Source organism: Humulus lupulus, chromosome X (assembly GCF_963169125.1).
Source record: "Humulus lupulus chromosome X, drHumLupu1.1, whole genome shotgun sequence".
NCBI classification, from domain to species: Eukaryota; Viridiplantae; Streptophyta; class Magnoliopsida; order Rosales; family Cannabaceae; genus Humulus; species Humulus lupulus.
The window spans coordinates 189,717,939-189,735,493 of NC_084802.1; the positions used below are offsets into that span (position 1 = coordinate 189,717,939).

Sequence of the window (17,555 nt, forward strand, 5' to 3'; positions counted from 1 at the left end):
GATGTGATTATCTCCATGCCTTGCGCTTTTGGTGGCTTTTGTTTTCTTTAATTAAAAATCCGGGTTTCGGTGCTGGGTGGGTGGGACTCCGATTGCCCACGACAAAAATCCTTGCACCAATCATTGATTCCACCTGATCTCACAACAACAACTCTCATTTTCATTTTTAGATAAAAATAAAAGCTACTAAATCAGTAGTACAATTCTAATGACAATTCTTTTTTTTTTTTTTTTTTTTTTTGAGTATGAGCCATGAATAAGTTCTTGCACGATCCTACTACCAATCGTTCGTACCCTACTAATAATCGTTCATACTATTTTCCCTAAAAATAGTTCCCACAACTTGTTCTTTTATGAAATAACGGACGAGGAAGTAAGAACCTCTCCACCTCACTGCATATTAAATGTAAAGAACACGTTTTGCGGATTGATCCAAGCTACTTTGGCGCTATCTGCTTTCAAGTTTTTTTTTAAAGCATTTAGAAAAGAAAAAAAAAAAAAAGACATGGGGGCAAATTAACCGGTCCATGTGCCATAACTATAAAGATTAATTATATCATATGATCTATTGGTGAAGAGGTCCCCTCTTAATTTGTTTTTAACATTTCTTGGGGTACTTTGAAGAATTCGGAGAAGGTGGGCAATAATTGGTTCCATTACTAATAGCTTATAAATTAATTTAAGAAAATAATTAAATTATTCGAATCTCGAAGTATGTATTAAAAATCTAGAGGAATGTGATGTCGTCCACAGATTATTAAATTTAACTAGAAAATTGTTGACTATGCTACGACAGACACTACATGATCTTAAGTTGGGTAGACTTGAGATTCCACCATGGCGGCACGCCCGTTGACATAACATCTGCCACATTTCACTTAAATGCGTATATAGTCACGCCATTAACCTTATAAATTATTTCTCTTAATTATATATGAAAAAATGAACCAATTTAACTATGTCAATGATTCTCTAACTTCAAACAACTAAATAAACTAAATAAATATAATTCTCGTTCTCCTTACATTCCACTAGTGATTCTTTGGCTATGTTTGTTAAGGAGACTAAAATTAATAACTTAAGAATAGAGAATATGATAGATAAAGAACATAGCAATTCTCTTTTATATAATTTGGAATTAAGAACAAAAAGTTAAAGAAAAAATTAATTGCTAAAATGATAATATTTTGGAATTGCATTGTGTTATAGGGTATTTTTAACCTCAGTGTGAGTACGACCTCGCTTTATATTTTTATGCGAGTAGATTCCATGTATTTCTATAGGGGCGAGTTAGGTCTGAGACTGCTCACAGATGATTGTGTCACGCTACTCTCTGCGAAAATGATCATGCGATCCTATATTACGATGCGCAAAATCATTATGGCACCCTGCTCCATTTGTATGAAGGCTAAAGCCATCATACATGCGACATGGCTCCCACCCATAGGTGTGAGTGCTTTTCTGAAGGCTCGCAACGTTTATACGAAGTCCATCAACGACTCCACAAAGCAAGGCGTTCATTAAAGAAACACTCGACCATCATTGAAGGTGATTAATGTAGACATTTCGAATATGGAAAAATGACTTCTTATGTATATAGCATTTATTGTAATTGTTGTGTTTAATGTCACTAATTGTAAACTGTCACATGATGACCTGATGATTGTAAGTGATACCTAATTTGCTTATAAATAGGTGATCCGAGGTTTAAGAAATGACTAATCGCAATTCAAACAAAGTGGACGTATGTAAATCATTGTTGCTAAACAACTATAATTAATTCTCCGTGTTCTATTATTTTTACATACTCCCATACTTATATCTGAGTACTTGCTATACATAGTGAGTGCTCACATTTTCTGGTGTTGTTACGAAATTGCTCCAACAACATTTTGGCGCTAGAAGGAGGATTGTTCGAGCACTTTTCATGATTTTTGGAGGAGAATCACGACGAACCCAAACAGTCAAACTATCAACAATGGTGCAACCACCCCTACATCTGTCAATGGTGGAGTAACAGGAGGAACATTCATAACTACACATCCTCAGGGAATCCTCCCTTAAAATATTATCCCAAATGACTAAAATGCCCCTAAGTGGACTAAAATGTTAGAATTAAAAGGGAGGGCATAATGGTCATTTGGCTTGCAGGATTAAGTATTCTGAGGCTTTATACTTAGTGGGAATTGTAGAAAAGGGTAGAAGGCTAAGGAAAGAAAAGAAGGGAAAAAGAAAAGGAAGGAAAAACAGAGTTGTTTCTTCTAGGGTCGGTTTGTGATTCTCTCATCACTTTTCTTGGGTTTTCTTGGAGCAAAGCTCATAGGAGAGCTAGGTTAGGCTGAGCATCAAGGATCCTAAGCTAGGCTTGAAGAACTGGCAGGGGTTTAGCAAGAACACACCATCACTTGAGGTAAGACTTTGTAGCTTCTTCAGTTTCTCGTTTTGGTTTTTGACCTATGGTGTATAAGCTGGACTTGATGGGAACTTTAGGGAATTCAGGCCAAAGGTTGAGGAAGAGCAAGCTAAGGAGGTGTAGAGGTTGTCTTGAAATCGAATTCCCATTAAAGGTATGAAATTATAAGCTTTTAACTTTGATGTTTTGACTGGTTTCTGCTGAGCTTTGATGTCTAGAAGTGGCTATGGTGAATTTTGAGATTAGGGATGCATGTTCTTGAGTTTTGGGTATTTGGGGTGCTTGGGATGTGTGGAGTGTGGTAATAAGGTTGTTTTTGAGTTTGGTGAAGGTTTGGAGAAGTTTTGGTTGGGTTTGGTTCGAGGAAATCGCAGTAAGGAAAACTAAGGTGGTGCTTGTCTGTGACTAGCGCTACAACGCTAGCCTTTGGGCGCTGTAGCGCTAGGCCAAGCTTTCTGGGGGAATTTGGTTCTACTTGTAGCGCTGTAGCGCCCTCCAATGAGCGCTGTAGCGCTACCCTGTCTTCAGAAAGAGATTTTAGGGTTATGTTCAAGGGTTTCTGACCAAGGGTTTGGGGTTTGGTTCCACCACCTTGTTTGGTGGAACTAGGACTTCCCGGGGGCTCGGGGTTGGTCTCGAGACTAGGTTTTGGACTTGAGGTTTGGTAATGACTTTGACCTGTGGTTGTGTTTAGGTGAGCGCTAGGGCTCGAGAGGGATCGTGCTCAAGGAGTCAAGTGATCAAAGCTAGTGAATCGGAAGGTAAGAAAATTGCACCCGGTTATATGTTTGTGATGGGACTAAGTGCTCTCGATATTTGTATTATGTCAATGATGGTATTATGCCATGGGACATGTGATAGCAGCCTAAGGGTGCCGTACACAATATTTGCGCACAGGGCGCTGCTTGGCCACTGGTAGCCGAGGACAGCTTAATATTCACTGAGCTCGATTTAAGCGGGCCAGAGTCAGTGGGATAACGGAGGGTGCGGCCTGAGGGCGCTAACCCTAGTTATCATATGTGATTTGGTGTATGATATGAATTGATATGTTTAGTATGTTGAATGACTATTCTGAGTGTTGATATGATTAAGAATATGTGATGCAACATGAGATATTGATTTGTCTGTTGATTGCTTATGCTCTGTTGTTGTGTTTTCTTCTTGGGCCTTAGCTCACGGGTGCTACGTGGTGCAGGTAAAGGCAAAGGCAAGTTGGACCAATCTTGAGATGGAGAGCTGCGGGGTTGAATGTACATAGCCAGCTGTTCGATCGCCGTGGTCGAGGAGTGGATCAGGACAGGGATTGCCTAACTGTCTGTTTGGCCTTAATATGGCTTGATATTGTATTTAAACGTTATGTCTTTTGTAAACAGTCTTTAATCTTTATATTTTTGGGATCCCGTGTAAACAGGAAACGTCTCTTTATGAAAAATGTGACTTTTGAGACCAAAACATTTTAACCTTAGTTCCTTTATAGTATCAATAGCACGTTTTTAATTAAACGGCAAGATTAGCAAGTCTAGCACTTTATAGACACACAGTGTAACGGTCTTGGCTATCCAGGGCGTTACATAAGCTCTCCAACTCAAGGATGGTCCAGTTTTCTTTTGCCTTTACCTGCACCACATAGCACCTGTGAGCCGAAGCCCAGCAAGAAAACTCAACATGCTCATGAACAGTCATATCATGATATCAAATCATATCTGGCATGCCTAGCAAACATAACTTTATTCAAGCATGCAAATGAATTCAAACAATGTTGGGGTATCCAGGATAAGAAATCTCGCCCTTCTGATTGGATGACTTCCTAATCAGATGAGTGTTTCGACACTTGAGGTTCTGGTAAACCATACTGAGTAATCAACAAGCAAGTCACTACCGGGCTCAGCAGCCAAAGCCATGCATATGATGATCAAAATGATCATATAGAGCTTATAACCCTGAGCAGACGAGTGAATATCACTTTGAGGTTCTGTTAAACCATAATGAGTGACTGTCAAACAAGTCACTATGGGGTTCGGTGCCCATAGCCATGTAACGAAATCGTTACCTGGGCTTTCCTGCAATGGCTCTAACGAGATGAGTGACTGATGGATAGTCACTAGCTTAAACAGATGAGTGATTGATGGGTAGTCACTAGTTTAACAGATAAGTGACTGATGGTTAAGTCACTAGCTTAAACAGATGAGAGATTGATGGGTAAGTCTCTAACTTAACAGATGAGTGACTGATGGGTAAGTCATACAAGCGCTTTTAATTTTCATCGAACTTGAGGTCGATCCGGTATTAATGCTCTTGTTGAGTCATCTAATGCAGAATGTCGATTAGATCTAATCTTTTATCGGCCCTGCATTCATGACGCTTATGCCATTACTGGCTCCCAGGTCGGTAACACACGACCAATGCCAAATCTAAGTGATAAGAGTCATGCACAAGTAAGCAATGCTACCAAACATATATCATATGTCTAATATCCAAATACAAAGCATTCAGCATGCTTACTTAACAATTACTAGCACAATTAAGATCATGCATACACACAGAGGCTCAAGCTCTCAACAATCTCATATTCAATATTCATGGCATGCCCTAATCACATGTTTCTCGTGCATCACATGCATCATATTTAAACATCCAACATGCATCAAGAATAACCATGCATGTCACATATGGGGTGCAGTTCTTTTACCTTTGGTCCAAGCACAGGTTACCAATAAACGAGCCACAAGCACGATCCTGATTCCAAGCCTCTAGTGATAACCTAGTCACAACCACAAACGGTGATCCAATGAGTTCAAGTTCTAAAACCAATCCCGGAACCAAGACCTAGCCTCCGAGACATCAAACCCCACCAATCCGGGTAGTAGGAATGATCCCGAGGCCTAAGGTTTGAGTTCCCATGACTAAAAACTCATTTTGGTCACTTTTCCTCTTTTGAGCCGCGGTCCCAACCATTAGAGCCGCAGCCCCACTCAAGTCAGGCCCAAAAATCCTCTCTGACAACAATTAGAGCCTCAGCTCTACCCAATAGAGCCGCAGCTCAAATAGGCCATCAGCACCAAACCACCAGCTTCTTCAAGCTTGAGCTGCAGCGCCCAAGAACAGAGTCGCGGCTCAACCTCGAACCCAGCCACAAAACCTCAATTTCTTCATCTAAAAACCTTTCAAAAACATATCCAAACATCTCCAAACTCAAAAAATCAAAGTTCACAAACATCCCCATGGTCCAAACCCAACAAAACCCAAGTCTCAAATCACCCAAAAACATATCAAAACATAAAATCCAATTCAAGCTTAACAACTTTAAAAAACTTAGAACTTAAAACTTGAATTACCTCCGATTGAATTGTTTCCCAACTAAATCCTTCAGCTAATAAGCTTCTAATCTTTCCTAGGATTGCTATGCCTCGATCCTTGCTTGATTCCGAGTCCTAAAACTCAAGTTATCTTTGAAAATGCGATTGGGGAATGAAAATGGAACTTTGAGGGAGAGGGAACGTACATAACGTTCTTTTATTCTTTTAAAATGTTACTTCAAGCTTAAGTAGCCTCAAACAAATCCTAACACTCGGGGTCCCGAAAACATCCCCCGGGGCAAAATAGTCAAAATCTCCAGAATTTCCCCCTGATCTTACTAACTCCCAATTTATCACCAAATATTAATTCCCATTACCCAATAACCCGGTAATGCTCTAAATACCCATTGACTTACTCCGAGTCAAGAATAAATCCCGTTGTGACTTTCCCACTAGCTTACCTCCTAGGATCGTCTTGTGCCGAGTAACCCTAGCATAACCAAACAATAATGAAGCACCACATACACATATCACATATATGCCAAATATGTCCGAAATGGCCAAAATATGAAAATCACCCAATTACTCAGAAATGGGTTCACATGCATATTTAATACACCTAAATATGCATATTATCATTTAATAACATAATAAAATAATTATGGCCATCCCGACCTCCTAATCAAGGTCTTAAACTTTATTAGGAAATTTGGGGCATTACATGATCAAAGGTTTAAGGACTAATCGCAATTCAAACAAAGTGGACGTATGTAAATCATTGTTGCTAAACAACTATAATTAATTCTTTGTGTTCTATTATTTTTACGTACTCCCATACTTTTATTTGAGTACTTTCTATACTAAGTGAGTGCTCACATTTTCTGGTGTTGTTACGAAATTCCTCCAACAACATTTTGGCGTTAGAAGGAAGATTGTTCGAGCATTTTTCATGATTTTTGGAGGAGAATCACAATGAACCCAGACGGTCAAACTATCAACAATGGTGCAACCACCCCTACATCTGTCAATGGTGGAGTAACAGGAGGAACATGCATAACTACACATCCTCTGGGAATCCTCCCTCAAAATATTATCCCAAATTTTAAGGGGAAACTTCTCTGCCTGCTGCTGCAACGTAGGCAACTCCTGGGTAAGCCATCGTACCTGCTGCTCAACCTGTTGTAATGGTTGTGCAAATGTCGGTTGAACAACTCATGGCCATGCAAGAGGCCATGCTGGCAATGAGGGCAGTGATAAAGCAAATGGCTTGCAGTCAAGCCCTGCCACCACCATGGATCGTTCTAGACGCCTGAAAGGTTCCACTGTAGGACCTGGAGAGAGAATGTTCGTAGAGCCACGAACAACAACAACAACGATAACGACGAGTGTCAAGGAGAGAGTCGAGTCGAGGGAGGAGGTCGACAAGGACGACACAGGGAAGGCATCATGGCAAGGATGCTGGGAGACAACAACGACCACGGAATGGGACAGGGGCGCAAGGCAATGATGGGCAAATGATCACCATCAGGGAGAAAGCGGCCAGAGATGGCCAGAATCCAGGTGGCGTGGCCAGCATCTCAACTAAAAATAAAATAAATAATAGCTGAAACCAGGGAAACTAAGATAGAGGACAATCGTATGACAATGCACTCGACTCGCCTACTAGAGAGGGGCAAAGACCGCGTAACTCAGGGAACATACCGCCTGCAAAATCTTGTTCTAGGTCATTTAGTTATTCAAGTAGCCACGAAAGATCACCTCGAAGTAATCATGGTGATGACAGCAAAACTAGCAACAATGTGTTTAATAGATTGGGGAAGAGGCCACAAGACCATGAAAACCTCAGGGATCACTTGAATATAAGAAATAGAGGATCACCAAAATCTGTGTAACATGTGTCAAGGGTTGCCAATAGGAATGCAGGGCAACCACCTGCAACCCAGCCTATAGGGGAAATGCGAGGCAACCCAACATAGGACAGCCTGCGGGGCCAAACGCAATGCAACAGGCGGTTGGACAGGATATTGATTATGAAAACCTACGAAGGGCACTCTGCATGATCGAGGAGCAAAAGCAACCAGTGTTTAAAGCAAAAGATGTTTCATCCTTTACAGACGAGGTTAGACAGAAGAAGCTACCCAAAGGTTTTCGCATGACCAATTCATGGAAATACAATGGAGTGGCTAAACCCATCGAGCATTTGAATCGTTTTAACACTATGATGGAGGTGGATCAAGTCATTGAACTCGCAAAATCTAGGCCTCTTGCAACCACATTGACTGGAAATGTTCATCGGTGGTTCACACAACTCCCTCCAGCGTCAATTTCTACATGGGAAACATTTGTAGATTTCTACATGGGAAACATTTGTAGATATGTTTCTCACTCAATTTCGGGCATACTTCGAGCAACCATGAAGTATGCCCCACCAGTCACAACGCTCCCAAACATTCACTAAAATGAAGGGGAGTCGTTGTAATCTTATTTTAAAAGGTTCAACGCCAAAGTCTCGAAAGTGCAGAAGGACGATCACAAGAGCCTATCTAGGGACAAACTTTTGGAAGGCCTTGCAAGCAAAGTTGCCTGAGAACTGGCAGATTTTAATGGAAGAGTAGAGTCGCACAAGCAAGTTGAAAGTTCTCTAGTGAAATTGGAAAATGAGAAGGAGAAAGACAAACAAAGTGGACGTGGGCAAATTATTGTTGCTGAACAAGTATGATTCATTACTCGCTATTTTAAGTGAGTGCTCGCATTTTTCGGTGTTACAAATTTTATATATTTGAAGGGAGAATTTCTCCCACTCCCATGTATCCTCCAAACCAAACATAGCATACTGTTAAATAGTAAACATGATATCATTACTCATCAATTAATGACATAAACACGACTTAAATGTGCACATAGAGAACTTTTATACCGAAATTCAGTGTATATAGAAAACCAATTCGGCATAAGAAAATCAATTTTAACAAGTTACTATATGGTGAAAGTATGCGGGTGAAAATACGACATCAAGCAAGCACCATGGAACAGACGAAATAGTTTTGGATGGTATCCATTTTTTTAAAATTAATATATCAAATTTGATTAATCCCCACAAAATGCTTCGATACCCCAACAAGAAAGATTAAAATCACATGCATGCAAAAAAAAAAAAAAAAACAAACAAACAAACAAACAAACACTCTTGGTAGAAGATAATGCGTTTCTTTTTCGTAAGTATCCATAAGCAGCTTCTTTTTTGTCCATTTTTTCTGTTAAAAACAGATGGACCCAAAGATTTACAGAAAGCCATCAAAAACATAACTCTAAAAAAGAGACTTAAATATAGAACCAAGCTACCTTCTTTTTTATATTCGTTCTCTCCTATCCTATATAGATTCTTACTATATCCACCAGTCACAACAAACCGACCCATAAAAGTTTTTGAAAAAACGACAACCCAAACTCGGAGCATTCTAAAATCACTGTTTTTGAACCGACATAGAATACTCAGAAAAAAAACAACACCACCACCCCGAAAGACAAATAATTTATTCCAAATACCACGTTAGCAGTGCTACTTCAAACCCTTTCCTGGCATGGAAATCGCAAGGTCTGGCCAGTTAAAGCAATCACCGTCCACTAACCCAGGATCCGAACCACTCATCTGCTGCAACGTGTTGCAAGCCGACGTAGCACCCGAACCACCGCTACTACCTCCATTCACAAACTCGCCGACCTCCGGAAAAGGCCAGACCCCTCTACCGTACCCATACCCGATCTCATCGAACCCATTCCCGACTCCAAGTCCGAACCCTCCAAGCGCCAGAAACCCACCAAGTGCCTGGCAGCTTAGCAACGAGGTGAATCCAACGCCTCCGACTCCACTACCGTCGTTCAGATTGGCGTGCTCCGCAGAAGCAGAGCCGGGTTGAGTCGTCATTACGGGAAAGTCCGACACGGGTTTAGATGGCATAAGCGGGTCGTGGGTCATGGAAGAGGAAGAGGAAGATGATGAAGAGGAGGAGTTAGAAGAGCGAGAGCGCTTAGAGTGCTTACGGGATCCTCCGCCGACTGGGACGTCTCGGAGTGTCCCACCCTGGGTCCAGTAGCGACGGCAGGCCTTACAGAAGTGGCGTGGCTGAGAGAGATTATAGTTGTTGTAGTAGCAGAACTTGGTGTTGATCGAATCACACCTTGGGCACGGCAGCGGCTCGGACTGGGCCGGCGGAAGGTGTCCCATGGTTGGTTGGCCTCTTGCCACCTGATTTCCATCTCCTGATTCCGAGGGCATTCTCGGTAATGGATTCTGGGTCACGGCTTGGTCGTCTTACTGTTTGCTTTTTCTTTGGGATTTGGGGTTTGAGGAAAGAGAAGAGAGAGGGGTTTCGAGGGAGAGAAGTTTTGGAATTGGTGAGGATGAAATATGAATGGGTTTAGTAAAGAACGAACTACGTGCGTATAAAAGAAAGAAAGACTGGAGTGTGATATTTTAAAAAAAAATAGTAATATAAAAGGACCAAGGGAGTCACAGTCTCCTCCATCCAAAAACAAAATTTTGATTCCGTACGTTGGTTGGAGCGCGTGGCAGTCGCGTGCGGTCCTTACAGTGTCTAGCTTGACAGACAGTGTCGATCTGCTGTGATCGTCTGCTAATTACCCTATCTGCACCCCTTTACGTGGCGGATATGAATTTGTCCAAAGCTGATGGTGACCATATTCGAGACAGATAAACAGCAATGATAGTCTTTTCGATTCACCAATAATAATTCACCACGTTTTCCTATCGAGGCGTGATTTGAGGATCGTCTGATTACATTCGTGTATATTTATTTATACACTTTCGATATCATATAAAAATTTGATCTTTAATAGTTATGATTGTGTGCGTCTCAGTATGTGTTCCTTCGTAACTATGTAATGTAATGGGTTATCAGACAATATTACCCATACTCATTTTCAAAGGGAATTTACGGTAAGAGGCCAATAATGGTGAGGTAACTAGGCAAGGTTGTACTAATACTTACTGGTTAGTTTAATTCCAATCCTGTAATTACGTGCTACCCAAGTCTGGAATTAAGACTGTACCTACCAACCAACCAACCAATACATGGTTGCTATTTCTTCTTTATTGTTATTATTATAATTTCTTAGTTAAAGTTAGTACGTTCTAATTTTTTGGGGTCGAAATAAATTGGAACAGAAGAAGAGGGAATTCGAGAGTGAGTAACCGCCAAAGGTGGAGAAAAGGAATAATTTCGGATTAGTAGAGAACCGACAAAATCATGCGTGTCGGTCAGCGTGGGAAGCAATTATTGGGTTTCCCTGCTGATATGTGCCGCTGTATCACTGGCCCAACTACTCTCCTCTCACTCACTCTGTTTTTTCCCATATCTTTTTCCCACTTCATTAAAATATATATATATTAATTAACTAACTTACTGTTAAGTTATTTTTTAAGTTAATATTTGCTAACAAAACTATATTATATACTGAAAATGTTATCTCACTTATTCTTAACAAACAAAAATAAACTATAAACTATCCCAATTCAACCTTTTGTCGTCCGCTAGGCCTGTGGCGGATTTCTCGGTCCCCGTGATCTCTGCACTTTGATTTGGTTCAATCTCTGGATCTGTTTCACCCCCACAATTTTACTCTCAATGAGGTGGGAAGTGTTACTATTTTTAATGGTTCAGAATAAAAAAAAAAAACAAACTATTTATTTAGTAAGAAGAAACGTCTTTCGTAGCAAAGAAAAGGCTGCAATATTTAGGTTTTGATTACATTAGACCTACACTGCACTGGCACTGAGTGGCGGTGGAGTGCAGATATAGGACAAAAGGTTTCAGATTCTTATGTTTGACCAGTGAGAATTTGTGGAGAGTTTGTTTTGAGTCTTGATAATCTGCACTGACTGCACCTCGGAAAGCCCAACCCAAGGTGTCCCGGCCCGGCCCAGCACAGCCCAGCCCAGCCCAGCCACAAGAAAGATAGGAAGGAAGTAAGGCTGTTGGTCCGGGATTCTCTCTTGGCTGTCACTATCAACAGAAGAAGTGAAAGCGTGGTTTTGGCGCAGCAAAGGACGCGTCACGGTTTTCAAATTCAGGCATTGCAAAAATGGTTTTTGTTTATTGTTGGGTTTTTGACCGTCCCTTGACGCCACGCCCTCAGTGACCGACTAGTCACTACTCCACTATCATACTTGTTTTGTTTTGTTTTTCATTTTTTTTTTCTTCCAAGGCCTGGACCCACCGTCCTTCCTTCCTTCCTTCCTAATATCTTCTTTTTCATCTTGATTCTGTACCTACCTACCTACCTACCCACATCTCCCAATTTGGCTAATTAGTTTGTGATTTTAAATAATTCCATGCAATAAATCTATAGTGGAATACTGATTTGAAAGACGGTGGTCTTTTCTTGTAGTTCTGGTTCCGGGACAAACTAAGAGTCCCAACAAATCAAATTATGTAGTTATAAAACTATACCAATTGTTCCTTCCTTCTAACTAAACTAAATTCATGAGTAGTCTTCCCCCTTGATGAATTTACAATCCACATATGTAGAAATACCCGTAACAATTGTACATGTGTACATTTAATTTTAATTTTAATTTTTCATTCGGTGGTATATGCACGCTAAGATCTAGGACTTGAAAAGTACTTGGTGCATGGCTCTACTATTTGAGTATCTTTTTTATTATGTTATCAAACCACACAATTTTCATTTGTCATTTTAAATGGCAAGACCAATTTTTATTGTAAAATATGTTGTGCAGCTTGATTAATTTTTTAATTATTTTTATTGGATAAAATAAATTAAACTAGTTAAAAAAAATTCAAACTTGTAATAAAAATTGTATTTATAAAATTTTACATTATGGATGCACCACATAATTCGGTAAAACTATAATTCTTACCATGGAATAGACATAAGTAAAAATAATAACAATAATAATTTATTGGATTTATACTTTTTTAGGCTCTGTGTTTTGTCTCATTACCTGTTTGGACTCTTTGTTTTGACAAATTATTTTTTAGACCTTATGTTTTGTAAAATGGTTAAAATAGAACCCTAAATCCGATTTTGGTCAATGTTTTCTCAACTAAAATCACAAATAATTAACCAAACTAACAATTCAAAACAAAAATAAAATCATTCTGCTTAAAAACTATGTTGTTATATTCAATTTTTTCTTCATCAAAATTAAGTTTAGGGTTCTATTTTAATCATTTTACAAAACATAAGGTCCAAAAAGTAATTTGTTAAAACATAGAGTCCAAACAAATAATTGGACAAAAAAAAAAAAAAAAGCATAAACACTAATTTATTTGTTATAGAATTCAGCTCTCAAATCAAATGGTTCCACGCATATCATGTATAAAGGTACCACCATATAATGGGTGTTTCTTGACCAAGGAAAATGCTTTGGCTACCAAAAGCTAGTCCTCTTATTCGGTACTCACATTTTTTTTCCAAAGACTTTGTGTATTAGTTTAGCTAACAGAATGTAATTAGATATTATATTTTAATATAATGGTCGATTGATTAAATAAGTGTTACAAAAAGTATTTATTTATTCTAAGTGGGAAGATGTTATATTATTTTAAATAATATAATGTCATATTAAATAATGTGACAAAATGTAATTTGTCATGATTTGTAATATATTATTGAGAGTCACAAAATTAGATACATGTGTGTGCCCAAATGTAACATATTTTGGAGTTACAAATTTGTAACTCCAAAATATTGTCTATTATTGTGTAGATTTGTTGTTACACAATTTTGATTTGAATTTCTCAAAGTTATAAGTGAAATGACTGTTTGAGACTTGGTTTTAACCTCAATAATGTGTTTTGGGGTTACAAAATCAATTGGGAGTTGTTTGAAACTGTTTGGAAAAAAATGCACAAAAATTGTGTGATGAAAAAGGCTTGTTGCCGCGGCAAGGGCATTGGTGGTCGTGGCCACACTAACAGAAGGCCACGACCGCGACAAGATTTGCCCTTGTCGCGACTAGGAGAGTTGCCTGCCATTTTTTCAGTTTTTCCAATTTTTCTTGAACGACTCTAACAGCTCAAATAACTCTCAAATCTCTTTCTTAATTTCATAAACATATAATTAATCATTGGTAACAGTCATGAGGTTAGTGGAATTTAAAATTCAAATGATGTCTCAAAACTCTATAAATAGGAATCTATTGCTCACTTGTAAAACACACTATTTTCTATCCACAAAACACTTGGCTGGAAAATACACCATAGAGACTTGATAATTCCAGAGAGCTATTTCCTTGAGAGATTTCTTAGTGCTTAGACAATAGGGGAAATAAGCTTTTAGACAAAGGTTTTCAATCTTGTTCAAGTTGGTAATCCCCACTACTCTACACTTTGGTTGTGGGAGAGTTTGTGTTCTTATTCTTGTTATTTTCATTCTTTTGATTTTGTTGTTCTTAATTTACTTGTATTGTCATTGTTTTGAGTCTATAATCTTCTTCTTCTACATTTTTCTATTTTATTGTATTTTGTGTAATTGAGTTGTAACATTTCTTTAATTAATATTACCTTGTCTATTATATTTTTTGCATAGAGTTGTATTTTGGTTTTCCATTTCCATTGAGTATAATATATTCTCTAACAATCAAAAGCTTAAATTTCATTTTCATTGGAAGGAAAAACCATAGAGATCTTGTGAGGGTCCAACTTTGAAAAGATGGTAAGATAATGTAATGTTCTTCTTTGGTTTTCTTAGAAGATTTAATGACTTTCATATAGTGATAGAAATGAGAAAGAAGAAAATTATATAAATGAGATTCATTGTTTTCTAATCTCTTTGCTTTTACAAATATAGTGGTTAGATTAGAAAATAATTCAACATCTTGAGTTTTTTTCTATATGTGATTAATTAACATATTGTGTAAATAATCTAGTAGATTATTGGGTAGTATGCTAGCATGTTATATAATTTTCTTATTTTGTGATAATGAGAAATTGTTAGATTGACAATTTTATGAGTTTTATATGACATGTATAAATATATTATTTTGTGAATCAATAGAAATGTGAAATCATATTTGTATGATATTTGTAATTTATGTTTATATATTAATAAAGAGTTATGTTAGTATAATATAAGTCATACGTGTTGACACTTATGTGAAATTATATTGAAATATAATCATACAAACAATTGTGAGATGCTAATAGGTTTTATCCTATATTATTTTAGTATGTGATTTGTGAATAAAAGAATGTTAGGAAAATATTGTTTTGCCTCAATGGAAATGATTATAATATTACAACTCTATGCAATAATATTACAAGTAAATATAGATTGATTAAATAAGGTTACAACTCTATAACTGAAAATACAAATAAACCAAAGAAAGGAAGAAGATGATGATGAAGAAGAGAATAGTGAGAATACAATTCTAAGCAAAAGATTACAAGTAAAATAAAGTGTTTAGACCAAATGAAAAGATTACAACTCTTAAACAAAATATATAAGTAAATAGAACAAGAGAATAAGAAGAAAAGCAATAGAATGAAAAGAAGAACAGAAACACAATCAAACTCTCACTTACACAACCTAAGTGAAGAGGATTGGGGATCACCAACTTGAACAAGGTATAAAACCTTTGTCCAAAAGCTTATTTTCCCCTAACTCAAGCATTAAGGGATCTCTCTCAGATATTGGAAAAGCTTTATGGAATTATCAAGCCTCAAGGTGTTTTTAGCCAAGTGCTCTAGTGGATAGAAAATGGTGTGTCTTACAAGTGAGCATTAGGCTCCTATTTATAGAGTTTAGAGACACCCTTTGAATTTCAAATTCCACTAACCCCCTTGGCTGTTACCAATGATTAATTGGATATTTTATGGAATTAAAATCGAGATTTGTGAGTTACTTGGCTTTTGGAAACGTTCAAAATTGGACAAAAACCAAAGTTGGAAGAGGCTGTCAGGCACTAGGGCCGCGGCGCTTGCTACCAAGCGCCGCGACCCTCAGTCAGTTTCAGCACCTATTTTTTCAGTTTTTCCCAAAACGTTCCAATTTATTCCCACTTGATTTTGTAACTTCCATACACAATATGGGAGTTAAAATCACATCTCTATCAGCCATTTCTCATATGGCTTTAAGAAATTCATAATAATGGGTGATATTTAGGAGTTACACAATAATGAGTGATATTTAGGAGTTACAAATTTGTGATGAATTTGTAACACCAAATATGTTACATGTTTGGATATTTCACATATATCCAAATAATGTAACTCTCTATTATATGTTACAATATGTGACACTCTATGTCACATTTATTTAATCTAAAACATTATATTATAAAATAATATAACAAAGAATTATTTGAGAATTTAAAAATTTTCTCATTTAAAAGATGAGCATCTCATTTTATGAGATAAGAAAGGATGAACCTAAAGGGGTTACATTTTTTAATGGTTGTGTCTTGCTATTGCAAGAAAAATGGATCAAGGTGGATCCAAAATTTGAGATAGCATATTGTCCAATAGACTTGGAGCCTAGAGTGTGGTCAAATGAAATACATTTGCGAATTATTTAGTGACAATAATTCTTAAATATTCAATGTCTCAATGATGAGACATTTCAAAATTGGATAAGCAATTTTGATTCTTTACACCAATAGTGAATAGATTAAAGTGAACTTTACTCATTTTAGTTAAAGATGGTTGTAACGCCCCAACTCCTGAGACCGTTACGGTGTGCCTTGTAAACAGTGCTAAACTCGCTAATCGAGTCATTTGGCCAAAATCGTGATCTAAGTATGATTAGCGGTTTAGGGATTAAACATTTTGGTTAAGATGTAACGTTTCATTAGAACGTTTAATATATACATTGGGATCCCGAAAATATAAATTTCAGAGTTTATTACAGAAAATATTTACAACAGGCCGTTCTAAGCGGCAAAACAGGGTTCAACCCTAGTTCCACTTTAAACCTCGGCCGTGGCGGTCGAGCAGCTGCATATGTACACGTCATCACCTAAGCTCTCCAACTCAAGGATGGTCCAGCTTCCTCTTGCCTTTACCTGCACCACATAGCACCCGTGAGCCGAGGCTCAGCAAGAAAACATAACACTATACATAAGCATTATTAAATGATTATCGTTATAATCAAACGGAGCATAAAGCTTCCAAACCAATGAGTAAACATCACATAATTCTAGCGGGAGAGTGGCTGTTAAGTAAGCCACTAGCCTCAAAGCTCTCTTTTCTAGCGGGAGAGTGGCTGTTAGGTAAGCCACTAGCCTCCAAGCTCTGTTTTCTAGCGGGAAAGTGGCTGTTAGGTAAGCCACTAGCCTCCAAGCTCTGTTTTCATTCATCGACCCTCAGGGTCAGTCAGGCATTAATGCTCCTAGAGTCATTCAATGCTAGCAGTCGATTAGATCTAATCTCCGTTGGCTTGCGTGAACCACGCTAAGACCATTCTGACTAATCAGTCAGCGCTATGTGACCAGTGACCAGTGTCCAGTATAACTGCCGAACTTGACTAATCAGTCACAGCTTCACAGCTGGTACTAACACCTTTGCCAATTCTGGGTGACCAGTGTCCAGTATCACTGCCGAACTTGACTATTCAGTCACAGCTTCACAGCTGATACTAACACCTTTGTCAATTCTGTCTGACGATTCAGTGCAACGTGACGAGTGCCTAGTACCACTGCCGAACCTGACTAGTGAGTCACGACTTCACAGTTGATACTAGCACCTTTGCCAAACCTGACTAATTAGTCAGTGCCATGCACAAGTAAGCAATGCTATCAATATGTATCATATGCCAATTATCCAAGAATAGGGCATTTAGCATGCTTACTAAACAGTTGCTAG

At 38.1% G+C, this 17,555-nt stretch overlaps 1 protein-coding gene across 1 annotated transcript; it reads right to left on the bottom strand.

Annotated features, from left to right (window-relative positions):
- Positions 1-8,896: 8,896 nt before the first annotated feature.
- Positions 8,897-10,176, bottom strand: LOC133804176 (dof zinc finger protein DOF3.4-like). Its single transcript, XM_062242344.1, has one exon. The coding sequence runs from the start codon at positions 9,983-9,985 to the stop codon at positions 9,269-9,271; it is 717 nt and encodes a 238-aa protein (XP_062098328.1). The 5' UTR covers positions 9,986-10,176; the 3' UTR covers positions 8,897-9,268.
- Positions 10,177-17,555: the final 7,379 nt, after the last annotated feature.

Coding starts and splice junctions, on each gene's coding strand:
- LOC133804176 (XM_062242344.1), bottom strand. CDS start 9,985: ATGCCCTCGGAATCAGGAGATGGAAATCAGGTGGCAAGAGGCCAACCA.